Raw genomic sequence first — 15,614 nt, 5'->3', positions numbered from 1 at the left:
GCTACAATTGTCTTTATTGTATTATTAATTTCTAATTCGAAAGTTTCTTTATTATGTCTATAACGAATCGGTGGACTGTATGGGTGTCTAAATGATGAAAACACGTAGTTTGGAATAATAATATATTAATATGTACAATTGCGAACTATATGAAAGACAATGATAGAATAATTGAAATGTATCAAAAAACATGACGTATAAAAAGAACTGTTCTAAAAATATAGATTTAAAAATAATAAAAGTATCAAAAGAGGTTGCGGCGGCCGGTCGCCAACATACCGGGCCCCCAGTGGAACACTAACTACTGGTGGCGACCGACTGCGGCTCTTCTTGCATTAAAATTAATTTTCGGACTGGTCTGCGCAACGTACCGCCTTTAGTAAGGACGTCCGCCACGCGGACCACTCCGTCCGGGCCTGGATAGACCTTGACTATTCTACCTAGGGGCCAGAGGCCACGAGGTAGGGAAGAGTCGGCGATGAGCACCACATCACCCTCAGCTACGGTTGCCGTCCCTCTGTGGGGTCCTCTTGACCGGAGCGTCGGTAAATATTCGCGCAGCCACCGTGCCCAGAAGTGATCAGCCAGACGCAGTACCCTCCTCCAATCGCATCTGCGTACTAAGTCGGCGTCTGTTAGCGAACTTGTCCATGGTGTTGTTGATGAAGTGCCCAGGATGAAGTGGAATGGCGTTAATGCCTCGGGTGCGTGTGGCGATGGTGAAATATACGTGAGTGGCCTCGCGTTGATGATGGCTTCCGCTTCGAGTAGGAGTGTGACTAATGTTTCCTCCTTTATTGTTTTTCTGCTCAGACAGGATCTCAAGGCTGTTTTGACGGTTCGCACAAGTCTCTCCCAGGCTCCGCCCATGAATGGCGACGCAGGTGGGATGAAATGCCACTCAATTTTGTGGTTGGTTGCGTACTCTACCACCGGGTCGTCATAAAGGCATCGTAACTCACGGAAAGCACCAACAAAATTCGTACCATTGTCCGAGTATATGGTACAAGGGGATCCTCGACGAGCTATGAAACGCCTTAGGCTCATTATGGCGGCGTCGGCTGAAAGCGAAGGTACTACTTCGAGATGTAACGCTCTTGTGACTAGGCATGTATAAAGGGCGACATACCGTTTTTCGTTGCGACGATGTACGGTAACTACAATAGGGCCAAAGTAATCGAGCCCTACATGCGTAAATGGTCTTTTGCTGTGGTCAACTCGTTCTAGCGGTAAGTCGCCAGTCTGTGGCTTGATTACCTTGCCTTTCCATCTGCGACACTGCATACATGTGTGTACTACGCTGCGGATAGTATTTCGCGCTCTTAGTATCCAAAATCTTTGTCTTATTTCGTTTAAGATGAGCTCATTGAATGCATGTGCTGACTGTATGTGATGATGGAGAATCAGTAGCCGTGCGATATGGTGGCGGCCATCCAGAATGATAGGTGATTTCGCATTCTCACACACGTCTGGGGCACGTTTTATACGAGAATCTATTCGTAATAATCCATCTTCGTCTATTACCGGTGCAAGTGTAGCAATGCGACTGTTTCTGGGCAGGGGCTGCGTAGTTTGGATGGCTTTCAGCTCTCCGGGGAAGCTGTCTATTTGAGCTCGACGGAATAGCATCTTCTCGGCTTCTATGACGTCCCGAACACGAAGTTGTGAGGGAGATGTGGTGTCATCTAGAAACAATTTAGAATTTGTGTTAATTGGCCGAGATAGTTTAAGCCGAAACAGACGTGCACCTTGGAGAACGCGAGCGGTAGCACGTAGTAAACGAAGCCACGAACTGAATCGAATTGCAATAGGTACTGGGGGATCAGGTGATTGGACGCAGGAGAGCAACATCACAAGTTCCGACTTTAGCTCGGGGTCTGGTGAAATCTCCTCTGCGTCGCTTTCATTCTCAGTCGGCCAAAGAAGTGGTGGTTCTAAAAGGAATGGTGGGCCGGTAAACCATCTGTGAGATAGAGATAAGTCTATATTTTTGGGTTTAGTGGCATCATCGGCCACGTTGAGAGAGGTAGGAATCCACCTCCAATTGCACGGATTTGTGGTCTCCAGTATCTCTCCCAACCTGTGGGCGACAAAAGGTTTAAATGTCCGAGCGTCACTGCGGATCCATTTAAGTACAGTGGTCGAGTCCGTCCAGTAAGTTATCGTGGAGGGGTTAAAACGATGCGCGCGTAGAATGGTTTGTGCGAATCGCGAAGCAATGAGTGCTGCCTGCAACTCCAAGCGAGGTATGGAGAGCGGTTTTAAAGGTGCGACACGTGCTTTACTACCTATAAGAGCAGTGGAAATTGAACCGTCGTTGTAGGTAAAACGCCAATATGCGACACAGGCGTAAGCCTGCTCGCCGCCGTCAGCTACGACATGCAGCTGAACGTCGATAGGATCTGGCTTACACATATACCAACGTGCGATTTTGATATTGGCAGTACCCTGTAATTTAGTGTACCAGTCTTCGCATTCAACGATAAATTTGTGAGGTATGGGAGTATCCCAGTCAATACCTGCTCGCCACAGTTTCTGAAATAGGATACGACCCGAGATGATGATAGGCATTAATAAGCCAAGTGGGTCATACACCTTCATAATATTGGACAGTAAGCTACGTTTGGTTAGAACGTCAGGTAATTGGTGTCCTGTACGAAAGGTGAGCGAGTCATGGAGAGGGTTCCATTTAACGCCTAGAATACCAACGTCGTTATTTGGTGGTAAGTAAACGTCGGAATTCGATTCGCTTCTGAGGTTTTTGGGGACGAGAGACAATGCTTGTGAGTTGTTTGATATCCAACCCCGCATTTCAAAACCGCATGTTTTATGTACAGTGATTATATCGGATGCTATCTGTGCTGCTTCAGTGACATTAGAGTGGCTTCCGAGGTAGTCATCCATATAATGATCTTCCACTATTGCTTTATATGCGAGGGGATAGGTGGCCTCTGCTTTCTTTGCGTTTTTGTTTTTAATATAGAGCGCAATAAATGGACTACATACAGCACCGAAAATCATAGCTTTCATACGGTACTCCATAATTGTGCCATCTTTATTACGCCAAAGAAAGCGTTGAGCATCCCTATCCTTTTCAGCAATTTTTATTTGCGGAAACATTTCTTTAATGTCAGCATTTAATGCCACAGCGCCCTCTCTGAAGCGAAATAGGATATCTAACAAAGAGCACAATAAATCAGGGCCCTGTAATAGCAAGCTGTTGAAGCTTACGCTTTTTGAGGTAGCCGCCGCGTCGTGAACCACTCGTAACTTTTTCTTCTGTGGGTGAAATACCCCGAAGGTTGGCAGATACCAACGGATTGTACCATTCGGATTAGTACAGGAAATATTCTGTGGCCGTCGTTTATAATACGTCTGTGGATCACACTCTTCGGCATAACCTTTACGGACGATATCATTAATAAAATTGTGATATGCTGCCGCAAATGACTCGTCTTTGGACATTTGTCTTTCAAGAGCTCTGAGACGGGATAGTGCCTGTGGGTAACTATCAGGTATGAGAGTTGGTAGGACCTTTTTCCAGGGCAATCCAACTTCGTAGTGATTATCTTCAAGCTGGCGAGCAGAATTTTCGATAGTGTCTATCGCTCGCTTGTCGTCGTCACTAACGAGTGGTAAGTTTTTTGTTATACCCAAGGAGTCGATCTCATACTGTCGTTTTATAAGGTTGTCCAAATCATCACAAACATAATTAACGAAATCGAGCGGTTTGGATGATGATGACATGGCACCGTGGAGTACCCAACCTAGTAATGTTCTCGAGGCGACGGGTTCATTCCTTTTTCCGCATCTTACCTCGCGGCTCAGGGATAGATGCCAGTCAGGGGCTCCAATGAGAACACTAGGTGTGGCATTCGCGCATGAAAGTTCCTCAGATAGGTCTGACAGGTGCTGGTAGTCCATGTAGTCGTTTATGTTTTGGCTTCGAACACGCAAGCTTAGCGGATTAATAGCACGTGCGTGCTCTACTAAGTAGCGGTCGGATAGGTTACGTCCTCGGATATAGAAGTTTACGTAACCAACGTCAACATCTTTTGACATACCGTTTACACCTTCGATACGAAGACGCTCTTGACAGGCGGGCTTGGCGCCGATGCGCATTGCCACCTTATTATCAATTAGCGTTGCCGTACTACCTTCATCTAGCAGCGCTGTAGTTTCGTATTCGCCGTCAGGACCTTCGAGAATGACAGGTAATACTTTCAATAATCCGCGTGGACGTGAAGGTGCACCTGTTGTGTTAATTAAGATGTCGGACGTGTTAGCGACTTTAATGGGTTCGTTGGCTATATCTGTAGGAACGGTTGTAATGTCGAGTGGTATTTGAGTGCAATGGATGTTAGATGTCGGACTAGTCTTAATATCGTCGGGCGGCGTGCCATGTAGAAGAGAGTTGTGACGACGTGAACATCCATTGACTCCGCAACATTTAGCTCGACAATTGTTCCATTTATGAGGATTCGATTTGAGACAGCGATAGCAGACTTTGTTGTCTCGAACCCAACGCCATCTGTTATCTACTGTAAGAGACAAAAATATCTTACAAGACTTTATACTGTGGCACCCCTGTTTACAGTATGTACATTCTGATGTATTACTATTAGAAGCCGTAACATGTATTGTTTCCTTTTTTATGTTACTATGGACCCTAGAATGCATGGTGTGCGGCTTGATAGTATAGTCTTGTACAAAGTTGTAACGGAGTTGCTTGTCTGCTTCTACTAATAAAAATTGTGACAGCAACTCTATTTTTGCTACACATTGTTGCTCACTTACGTGAGTTGCAGCAAAATCCGTAAAACGAGCTCTAGTGTGTTCGGTTAATTTAAGTAAAATTATACGAAAAAGCTCGGGTGAATATAGATAGTCGTACTGGTTTACTAATTTTAAAGTAGCTACGAAATTACGCAATCTATTTGCAAGTGAATTTAAATCTTCAGGGGAACTTAACTTTGGGGTGTTGCGTAGCTCTGCGACCTCACGGGCGACGAGAATTTCTGGTCGGGCGTAAGTCTGCTCCAATGTGCTCATAACGGCCTGGGGGTCGCAAGAGGTCCACAGGAGTGACGCCACGGCCTGGTACGCCGGTCCCCGAATGGCGTTGTTTAAACGTGTTAGGTTCTCTGTTGCGGAAAAATTTAATTTAGTTCTTTCGTAACAACTTTTAAAGGCCATCCATTGATTAACGTCACCTGAGAAGGGGACGAGATCGGGCTTTTTGGGATGGTTAGACAGACTGTTGATTGCGTGGGTAAGTTGGGCTATGGGGTCCGCTGGTGGGTGCTCAGTTGATGGGAGTCTGGCTACGGTTGTGTAGTTGTCGCCAATGGTACGTGCAGGTTTCGATTGGTTAGCGTGGTTGACATGTGGTATATGTGACGAGACCGTGGTGGGAAGGGCGGCCGGCTGTAATATAGGTCCTTGGTTATCGTCCAAGGTGACAGTCGGTGCATTCCCGGGTATGTTCACATGTGCCATGGTCATGTTCGCATTTTGCTGTGAAACCCATGTCGCTGTACGTATTTCGGTATCGCGAATGGAATGACGAGAACTATGTGAATGCGCAGACTTATCTTTGGCATCCAGTGCGGCGAGTTTAGCTTCCAACTCTTTCTGCTCAGCCTCGAACTCCAAACGAGCTAGTTGCTCGCGTTCCGCCTGTTGACGCGAGAGTTCACGTTGACGTGCCACTCTGCTTCGCAGGAGTTCCGCTTCGATGGCGAGCTTCTGGGCGCGGACAGTCGCGGCCGACCGCGAGGACTGCGAGCGCTCTTTGCTGCAACAGCTATGTGTCTTATTAGTTGATGACGTATGGGCTTCGACTCTATGATGTGAGCTAGTGGTGTCAGTAGGACGCTTGGTACAGCGAGATGACGCTGGTACCGAGATGGAGGCGTCCGCCGTTTGTGTGACTATTCTAGCTGATGATGCCGATACGTCCTCAATTGCGGTTGTTGAAGCCGCTCGGTCGCGGCGCGATCGTTCGGTGCGATCGCGATGCGATCGTTCGACTTCCACAGCCGTTAAGTTCGCAACTGATTTGCTTTTGCTACGTGTCTCCACCATGTTAAACGATGAAAAATATGAAGAAAAATGAAAATGACAGATGACAAAAAACGTAATGCAATATGAAATGAAAAATTTGGAAAATAATTTAGGTCGGTAAATTTTACCTTACGGCAGCGAAAAGGACCAAAATATAACGAATCGGTGGACTGTATGGGTGTCTAAATGATGAAAACACGTAGTTTGGAATAATAATATATTAATATGTACAATTGCGAACTATATGAAAGACAATGATAGAATAATTGAAATGTATCAAAAAACATGACGTATAAAAAGAACTGTTCTAAAAATATAGATTTAAAAATAATAAAAGTATCAAAAGAGGTTGCGGCGGCCGGTCGCCAACAATGTCCCTTAATTATAATTGTCGTGTCGTCAGCAAAAAGTATTGATTCATGCAGTGTACTATCTGGTAAGTCATTTATATATATTGAAAATAATAATGGAGCTAAGATGCTGCCTTGAGGTACCCCATTTTCATTTTTCCTGTAAGCTGATTTGAATTTTATTTTATTTGTATTATTAATAATTTTTGTTATTTCTGTACATTGATATCTATCCTTTAAGTAAGTTTTGAACCATTCATTTGTCGTACCTCTGATTCCGTATTTCCATAATTTATTCAACAACTTATCATGACTTACAAAATCGAAAGCCTTGCTCAAATCAAAAAATAGCACAACCACTGGAACACTCGTGTCTAAACCTCTTGTTACTGATTTGATCTATATATATATATATATATATATATAATACCTTCACAAGTTTTTTTATGGATGATAATGGAATGGTGCACCCGCTGACAATGGAAGATGATAAGATGAGCATGAGGCCAGGTCAGTTAGCCCAATGTGACAAATTCACCAACAATTTAACAAGGTGGTCTCCAGGGTGAACCGGGTGGAGGTCAACCTAACATGGTACATTGCTAGTAATAAGAACATCAATCAACATTTCTAACAATCCCCTTTCCATCCAACCTTCACAAGTTGTCAATTTATAAACGTTTTATCTTTTACAATAGTGATATATTTATATTACTACGTATTTTTTTTTATTTTTAGCAAGATAAATTAACGACCAGAATATGTACCATTATTACAAAAAATATCAAAATTATTTACAATCTATATGATATCTATTAAGTGGCGAGTCACTGATACTTTGGTAAATTGCTGAAAAAATATAAGGGTATATTTAATGTGCGTCTGCCCTTAGACTGACAAGACACATTTTGTTAGCCTAAAGGTCTTACGCATCATTAGCGACGTCCACAAGCTTACGTGGGAGAAAGTCTCAACTCGAAACTGCGATAAAACATACTTTGTGAGATATTTTCTCTTACAACTTTTTAATGTTGTGACGAGTAGGGTCTAAGTAAAGTTGCTTTTAAGCTCCCTAATGAGAAAGCAGAACTTGATCACAGTATGAAGCTAGTATTTTATTTTTACGTTACACTATATTTACCATATATTATAGAAATATTACAGTTAATATTTTTCTACACTTATATATAAAATTCTCGTGTCACAGTTTTCGTTCCCATACTCCTCCGAAACGGCTTGAACGATTCTCATGAAATTTTGTGAGCGTATTGAGTAGGTCTGAGAATCGGCCAACATCTATTTTTCATCCCCCTAAATGTTAGGGGTAGTCCAACCCTAAATTTTTTATTTTTATTTTAAGGCAAAACAACGTTTGCTGGGACAACTAGTAATTTTATAGTATACAATCTTATAACAATTGAATGCATTATTTCTGTTCTTGTAGTCAAGCAGTTCAAAATAAGCATTAAAATTACGAAGTACACTATAAGACCTTAGATCTCCGAAATGAATGCTTAGCAACATATAAGATTAAGAGTTCTTTTTGTGACTTTATTAAATATATAGATACATAATATCCTATTAGAATCCAAACAGCCTTTAGCCTATCGTATAATAAAAACACTATAAACTTGGTCAAATAAAGATAATATACTATATTCAAACAATTTGTTTACCTTTAACAATTATTAATTATTTTCCAAATAAAGGTTTTATTTATATCCACCCCAGTTGATGTTTTCACCAGAAACCATAATAAAATATTAAATGAAAAAAGTAGCATTTTATGAAGCCACAGGAAAAGAAAACGTTGAAGTAATTGCCTTTATGACTCCACCAAGACTGTGCAGTGAAGTAATGAGTACTTCGGGATGCTGTTTCTACGGTCCCATTTTCCCTGTAGATTGTCCTTATATATCATTAATAATTACTTAGTAGTTAGTACAATAAAAGAAACCGAAAATAACCACAAAGAATAATAGATCAACATATATAAAACTTTAATTACGTATTTTATTGAAAATAATATGATTTCAATATAAAAAGCAGATATTGTACTCTAATTAAGCCATTACTAAATCAAAATCAGCCCATTAACTTTTGTTCAATGTTTCTTATATATTTGACGATACATTTGTTTTCTTATTAGTTTTAACTCTGAAGTGAATTTGCCCTCTTTTTATAATTTTAAAATTACAAAATGTTAAATTTTTACATTAAATTAACATTTTTTTTTATTTATGTTTACGTATCTGGAGATAAGTCCTAAATTATATTTTATTGCACATACAAAATATCTCACGTAAAGAAATATGTTCTTTTCGAAGTCATTTGACTTAAACTAACTCTGGTGAACTAAACAGATACTAAGTTTCATTATTTTAGCGAGTAAAGTGAGAAAGTTCAAGACGGCGCGCGACGGGTGAAGAGTGATGGTGTCTTCAGCTACACAAGATGTGATTAATACTAATTCTTTCTTACCTATTGCACCTATTTTGAGACTACAGATTAATGTTTTAATATATTAAAATATTAATTAAATTGAATACTTATTAATCGTTTACATAACTAGACAACTGTCAAATTCATTTTAAAACCCTGGTTAAAAAAAAGTAAGCGTTGAAACATACAGGCGCGGAAAGCCATTTATATTACTATTTAGAGGTTGAAAAGACCTTTTTAGTGGGATCAGTAAGTATTCTTTTTTTACATAAATTTATGCAATTTTATTTAATAACTGTATTAATGCATCGTAAACATATATTTAATTTAGATAGTGCTTATAAACATTCTCATCTAAAAAGATTAAAGGGTTCTATTTATCACAAAAGTTTCTAACATTTTTATATTTATATAACGTGGTTATGGTACCATTTAAAGAAGTGAAAGACTTTAAAAAATGTTAATTGAATTTACGAATAAATTCTTTAATTTGGTTTTAATTCTAGTACAATGATATATATATGTTTACTTTAAGTTGATAACAATATTTTATTACGAATACAGTAGTATGTTTTATTATATGTAACAGTAACATTTTATGTTATTTCACCTACATACCTAAGTACACTTATGTACCTACGCCTATATATGGTATTGTTATAATCTCAATATGAAATTGAATTCAATAAAAAATCCATACGATTGACAACTTAATATTCCATAAGATTCAACACAACTTGTATAAACGAAACTTCGACTCTCTAAGTATGTTTTGGCTTATAAACTTTTAAATCCACAATAATTTATTAACGTCTTTTTAAGATACCATTTTCTTGATCTGCGTCTTCAACGTATACCTAGAGCAAAAGGAAACGTTGGACAAGAAAGTGGTTTTCAGTGTCATTACAGCTCATTTTGCTGAAAGGCTTTTATAGGAGATGTTAAACGTTCAACCTTTCAACTATCATTATCTGGAGCTCTCTTGAAAAATTCGTTTCAAACCATTTGTACCTACCTGTCTTTTGATAAAGAATTCAGATCTTTAAAAATTATTGTAACAGTGTGTATTTTCAACTAATAAATATCTTGAGTATTTTTTAAGTTACTGGATTTTACATAACTTACGTGACTGAGATTAAGTTGACGTGAAAAAAGTATCTTTGGTAAGTTCAAATAAGTACTACACGCATGCGAAATTAAATCACAGTTGTTTGCTTTTCTTTAAATGTTTTAACGAAGAGCATTAAAAGAAGAATCAAATAAAAAGTTTTTTCATATTGTTGCTAGAAAAAAAATGTTATTTTCCAATTAAGTATACTCATAAGTGCCATGAATAAAAACTTTTATCAATATAAAATCTGTTTTTAATTCTGTGAACACTATGAAAACAGTATTAGTTCTTACTGTATATTTGTAGCATTGAAGGTACAAATATACATACTCACCAGTAAACAGATATTCAACGAAATATGATAATTTATATTAAAATTTATAATATATTAATATTATAAATGTTTAAAAATATTCAATTTATTTATTTATAACTTATTAATTTCATTAAAAATTATTATATTACATTATAGTAAAGTATGGTTCATGGCCAACAAAGATTAATAATAATTATAACAATAAAGTACTTCACACATGTTGCCTTTCAGTATTGTAAAGGGTAATGAAGTTTTAACATACTGCCACTACTTTAATTAATAACACAAGTGTGCTGAACGAACAACCGTGAAATAGAGCGTGGCTGAAACTTAACTACCATTATTCTGCGACTCTGGCACCAAACTCCATAACATGATTAAGGTAGAAATTTATTAATGTTGTGAAAGCGACAAATCGAACGAACGAATCTTTATACATAGTAGTTGTATGGTTAAGTTTTATATATTAAAAAAAATGTTATTTATTTCATTGCTTTATAATAATTTAAGGAATTTGCAATATCGATTAAACAAACAGTTGGCAAATGATTGAGAGTTTAATCTCCTCATAATGCAAACGTTTGCATTCAGAAGAGGATTGATTTGAATATCTATGCCTACTTGAACCAAAGTAGCAAAATGCAATGTTAATATTGAACATAATTTCAAAGCAATTAGGTACCTAATTAATTTATTATTATTATTAGGAATTAATGGCATATGTATTACGTAATTAATTAATTAAAGTTTTTAATTTTAATTTTATACAATATGTAATTAATTCCGTTTATTAAATTTGTTATATATTTATTCCATTTTACAACGTAAATATTATTTGCAAACAGTTTTTATATATTATTTGTATTTGGCTCTATTATATGAAAACGGTGTCATTAATAGCAACCAATTAAAGATTAATAGTAATGAATTTAACTAAATAGATAAAATAATACGAATAGCATTTAATTAACTTAATAGTCGAACGACTACGCTAACGATTCCGCCCCTCCTATGAGTATAGTCGCACCTTTCTTGGCTCTCTTCATTGTGGGTTCTAGGCTAGTATTAAGGTCGGGCTAGCGTCCAACGTCTTGTATTTAGGGGTTTGGGTTGGTACACGCATTTAATTTATAACCGCTACTATATAAATGTGGCGAGGTCATGATAAATCACCCTATACGGTTAAAGTTTTCCATTGAATGCATGACAATTTGTCATGCATTCAAAATGTTATTATATTTACAGTGACTCACAAAAATGCCCCAATGATGTGTAGCTCGACACAAAAAGTAGTCAAACTCAATAAATTCAATAGATGCACAGCTGATACTTTAGTATGTAATAGTGCTCCCATTGAGCTATTAAACAATATAAGTTGCATGATTATTACTAAACTAGTTATGACATTACAATGATTACAAAGTTAAAAACGCATTGGGGCATTTTTGACCGTTTGATCAAATTTCACAACATCTCATTTTATTTCCTCATTTCAGTATTTTGTATGTCCCCCACGAGCTCGGAGAAGCGCCTGCACCCTCTCTGGCATACTGTCGATCAGTCTACTGCAATCTTCCTTGCTTACCTCATTCCAGATTCTCTGAAACTTAGCTCACATCTGGTCTTTGTTTTTCGGTCGTCTTGGGTCAATTGCAAGACGAATCTTGACCTTCTGCCACATGTGCTCGATTGGATTCATGTCGGGAGATTGCGGAGGCCATGCCAGAACCTTTAGACGCAGGTCTCGGAGACATTTTCGGGTCGCCAAAGCTGTATGCTTTGGGTCATTATCGTGCTGAAAGATGACGCGTGACTTTTCAAAGCCATACCATTCAATGGTCTGGAGAAGTTCCTCTTTAAGGATGCCTTGATAGAGCACCGAGTTCATATTTCCAATGATCCTAGTAATATATCCGGGGCCATCGGCAGTGATACAGCCCCATACCATGATATTTCCTCCGCCATGCTTCAGCGTCGACTCAATGACGCGGGTCTCTAGCGTTTTACCTGGTCGTTTCCAGCACCACTTGCAGCCATCAGAGCCCACAAGATTGACCTTCGTCTCGTCAGAGAAGATGACCCTACGCCAATCCTCCACCGTCCAATGGCGGTACATCTTAGCCCATGCTAGCCGTATTTGCCGATGACGCTTCGTTAAAAACGGCTTGCGGATCTTGTTACCAGATCGAAGCTTGGCCTTCTTGAGTGTCCGACGTATAGTTTCGGCACTTGTGGAGACGTCCATGGCATTGATAAGGTGTCGTTGGACCTCTACGGCAGTATCCATGGCCCCCCAAGTGATAAGCCTCACCACATACCGGGCACTGGACTCTGATAACTTCCTTGGGCGCCCTTTTGAGGGTGGGGCAACAGCGGCGCAGTGTTCCTTTCGTATCCTAGCAACAGTAGACTTACTCACGGAAAGTTCTTGGGCCACCCTACGGGTGGATACGCCTTCGTTAATTCGCTTGATAACTTCGGATTTGAGGGCAGGAGAAATAGGCTTCATGGTCAGCAAGTTGTATGAAAAGTATTGGATGAGAGAGGGAGGAAGTAGATATATTTCCAGTTAGCTAATGTGAATGTTTTTATCTTCAGTGGATAGGTAGATCGAACGGAATATCACATATATCGCGAGATTGTCCTAAACGGTCAAAAATGCCCCAATAGTTTTTATATTTCACAGTGGCATAAGTTCATAGCCAGCCAATAGTAATTCATCATTGGCGGCTTATTCGAAAGCCAAGAAGCAGGGCTATCACATACTAGCAGTTCAGGTTTATTAATTGTATCCTCACATCATAACAGGCGATGGAATGCGAAATGGTCAAACATTGGGGCATTTTTGTGAGTCACTGTAATTAATAAATCTAAGGTAATATTTTTATAATCCATAAAGTATTTTGTTTTTTTTTCTTTAGAACTGAAGGTATCTGAATGCCAGTTGCACAAACTGTAATTGTTATAAAAGTTTTGCAGTGTTTTCGTTTATTATTACAAATTTAGATTTTAGTGATACATAATAATAGCCGAGGAGAGAGAGAGAGAGAGACGAGACGAGGCTTTTTCGTAACTTTGTAAGTCTTGTATATAATAACATATCATATAGCCTTTATGACATCCAAATGTGTTTTTTAAACAGTTTAAGAATATTTAATTTCAAAATTGCGCTATGTCCTCAAAATTCTGTCCTCACATCATAGTTATCTATAATATTAGGGTAGATTGTCTGGGTTAAGAACGTAATATATTAACATTTCTTTTTATAACTGACATGTGAAAATTTTACCAAGAAAACATTGTATATAACATCGCAATAAAAATAACACAGGACGTTTATAAAGCGTCATCCAGTCCTAAGCTAAGCAGAGCTTGAGTTGAGTATGTGTATTGTGTTATATGTAGAATTATTTTAGAAAAAAATACGAGCATGTAAAAAACACCCACATCAATACAAACAATCATACTTATGAATACAAATGTTGGATCCTGCGAGGAATCGTACCCACGACCATTCGTAGTAAGGCGGTGTGTTTAACCGCTAGACCACCAAGACCGTACCGGCAGTGAAGTCAAACTCGAAATATAATCATGGGTTACAGTGCGGTATTAATATATGTACTCCATAATGAAGGAAGATCCGTTCTCAGCGGTGTGGTTTGGTGGTGGTACGATTAATTGTTCAATTTCTGTATTTATATAAATAAAGCTTCACTTGTGTACACATTAAACAAGATTAACCCACAACTACAATAATTAAACTCCCAGATTCAGTTTTATATGCAAAGTGTGTCTGGATAGTGTAAATGACTTTTGGCAACCGTTTTTGTATGTGCTCATGCAATAAAACAAAAAAATATAAAATTTTCAGCAACAACAAAACAAGTACAGGGTAAATTTAAAAACTAGTGAATCTCGACGACTTCACTTGTATAGTCTGTTACAAATGAATTTGTCTGTCTGTTTATTTTAAAAATAGTATATAGTTTATATCTCTGTTTCTGCTCTATTTATGCTTTCTTATTTAATGTAAAAAAAATGAGAATATATCTAGAAATAATACAAATCATAAATAAAATGACATTGTCTTCCTTATACCTTACAAACTTGTAATGTTTAATAGTGTGTTTTTTTACAATTCTTAAACACTGTATTTGTTTAATAATTATAAAACATGAGTTTAGTAATTTTTTAAGCTAACATTATATTGTAATCATTATTATATTTCTAAAGAAAGCCACATAATATTTACTAGTCAAACAAGTGAATACAATATAAATCTCTCACTGATTGTAAACACCAGATTAGATAGGCGCTCACGTAATTTCCATTTGTTTGCGATTAGCTAGCTATTCGCTAATCCCAAACAAATGCAAATAGCAAAATTGAATTTGAATATTAATCAGAAACTTTTTACGCAAATCAAATAATACTGACCAGTGCCTATCCTTATATTAATTATTATTATATCAGATAGAGTTATATGTTTACATATTCAAAATTTTATTGATTCATACATATATTTATTTATATTATTGTTATTGTGTTTTTAATAAATATTTCACTGAATCTTTCATTATTTATAGTTAGAGAAAAAAATCTGTAATACTGAAGAAAAGAAAATTAACATTACGAAATGTACTACGTACGCGTTTTTCATTTATGTTATATATATAAGTCCCAACAACAACATCGACAGGTGTTTTTAACAACCTCCGTTTATTTAGCACTGAAGATCCGCCATTAATCTCGTTGAAATCGACGCGGCTAGAAGTGGCAACGTAAATATTATCTTAACACAATGTTCTGTTATTTCAAGTTTTGCAGCTATCAATACAGAGATAATAATTAAGATGATTTCATTGTATTTATGTTCATAAATTGACGTTTCACTGTGCGATAGAATCAGAAGTCAGAATATCTATGGAAGAACTAGAGCCTAGAGAATTGATAAACTAAAGTACCAACGGGATAGCCGCATCAACTTGAAGTACAGAGATTCTAATCGAATGAACTATTCTTTATTATTTTTATCTCGTTTTAATAGCGAAAATGTTTCATCATGATATCATGAGCTGGTCTGTCAGCTTATTACTGTACTAAATAGCCATTGTTACGGATGGAAGGATGGACTGTATTAAGGCTGGTTAAAAATGAGACACGTTCTTAGGTGAGGTAAAATAGGTGTAATCAGCTCGCTAGCAAAAATATATAGACAATATGGCATAAGAAAACAAATAGTATATAAAAACAGAACGTCAAAATATAAAATTCAAATATATATAAAAAACATAAAAACTATCAAAAAGGTTGCCATCGGCAACATCCT

The 15,614-nt window shown here is 37.6% G+C and overlaps 1 protein-coding gene across 1 annotated transcript; it reads right to left on the bottom strand.

The window, feature by feature from the left end:
• Nucleotides 1-297: 297 nt before the first annotated feature.
• LOC131851025 (uncharacterized) lies at nucleotides 298-6,087 on the bottom strand. Its single transcript, XM_059201448.1, has one exon. The coding sequence runs from the start codon at nucleotides 6,085-6,087 to the stop codon at nucleotides 298-300; it is 5,790 nt and encodes a 1,929-aa protein (XP_059057431.1).
• Nucleotides 6,088-15,614: the final 9,527 nt, after the last annotated feature.

This window comes from Achroia grisella, unplaced genomic scaffold, assembly GCF_030625045.1.
Source record: "Achroia grisella isolate CSIRO2021 unplaced genomic scaffold, CSIRO_AGI_Agris_v1 utg780, whole genome shotgun sequence".
Taxonomy (NCBI): Eukaryota; Metazoa; Arthropoda; class Insecta; order Lepidoptera; family Pyralidae; genus Achroia; species Achroia grisella.
The sequence above is the reverse complement of the archived record's forward strand: the minus strand, read 5'-3'. Positions and strand labels throughout refer to the sequence as shown.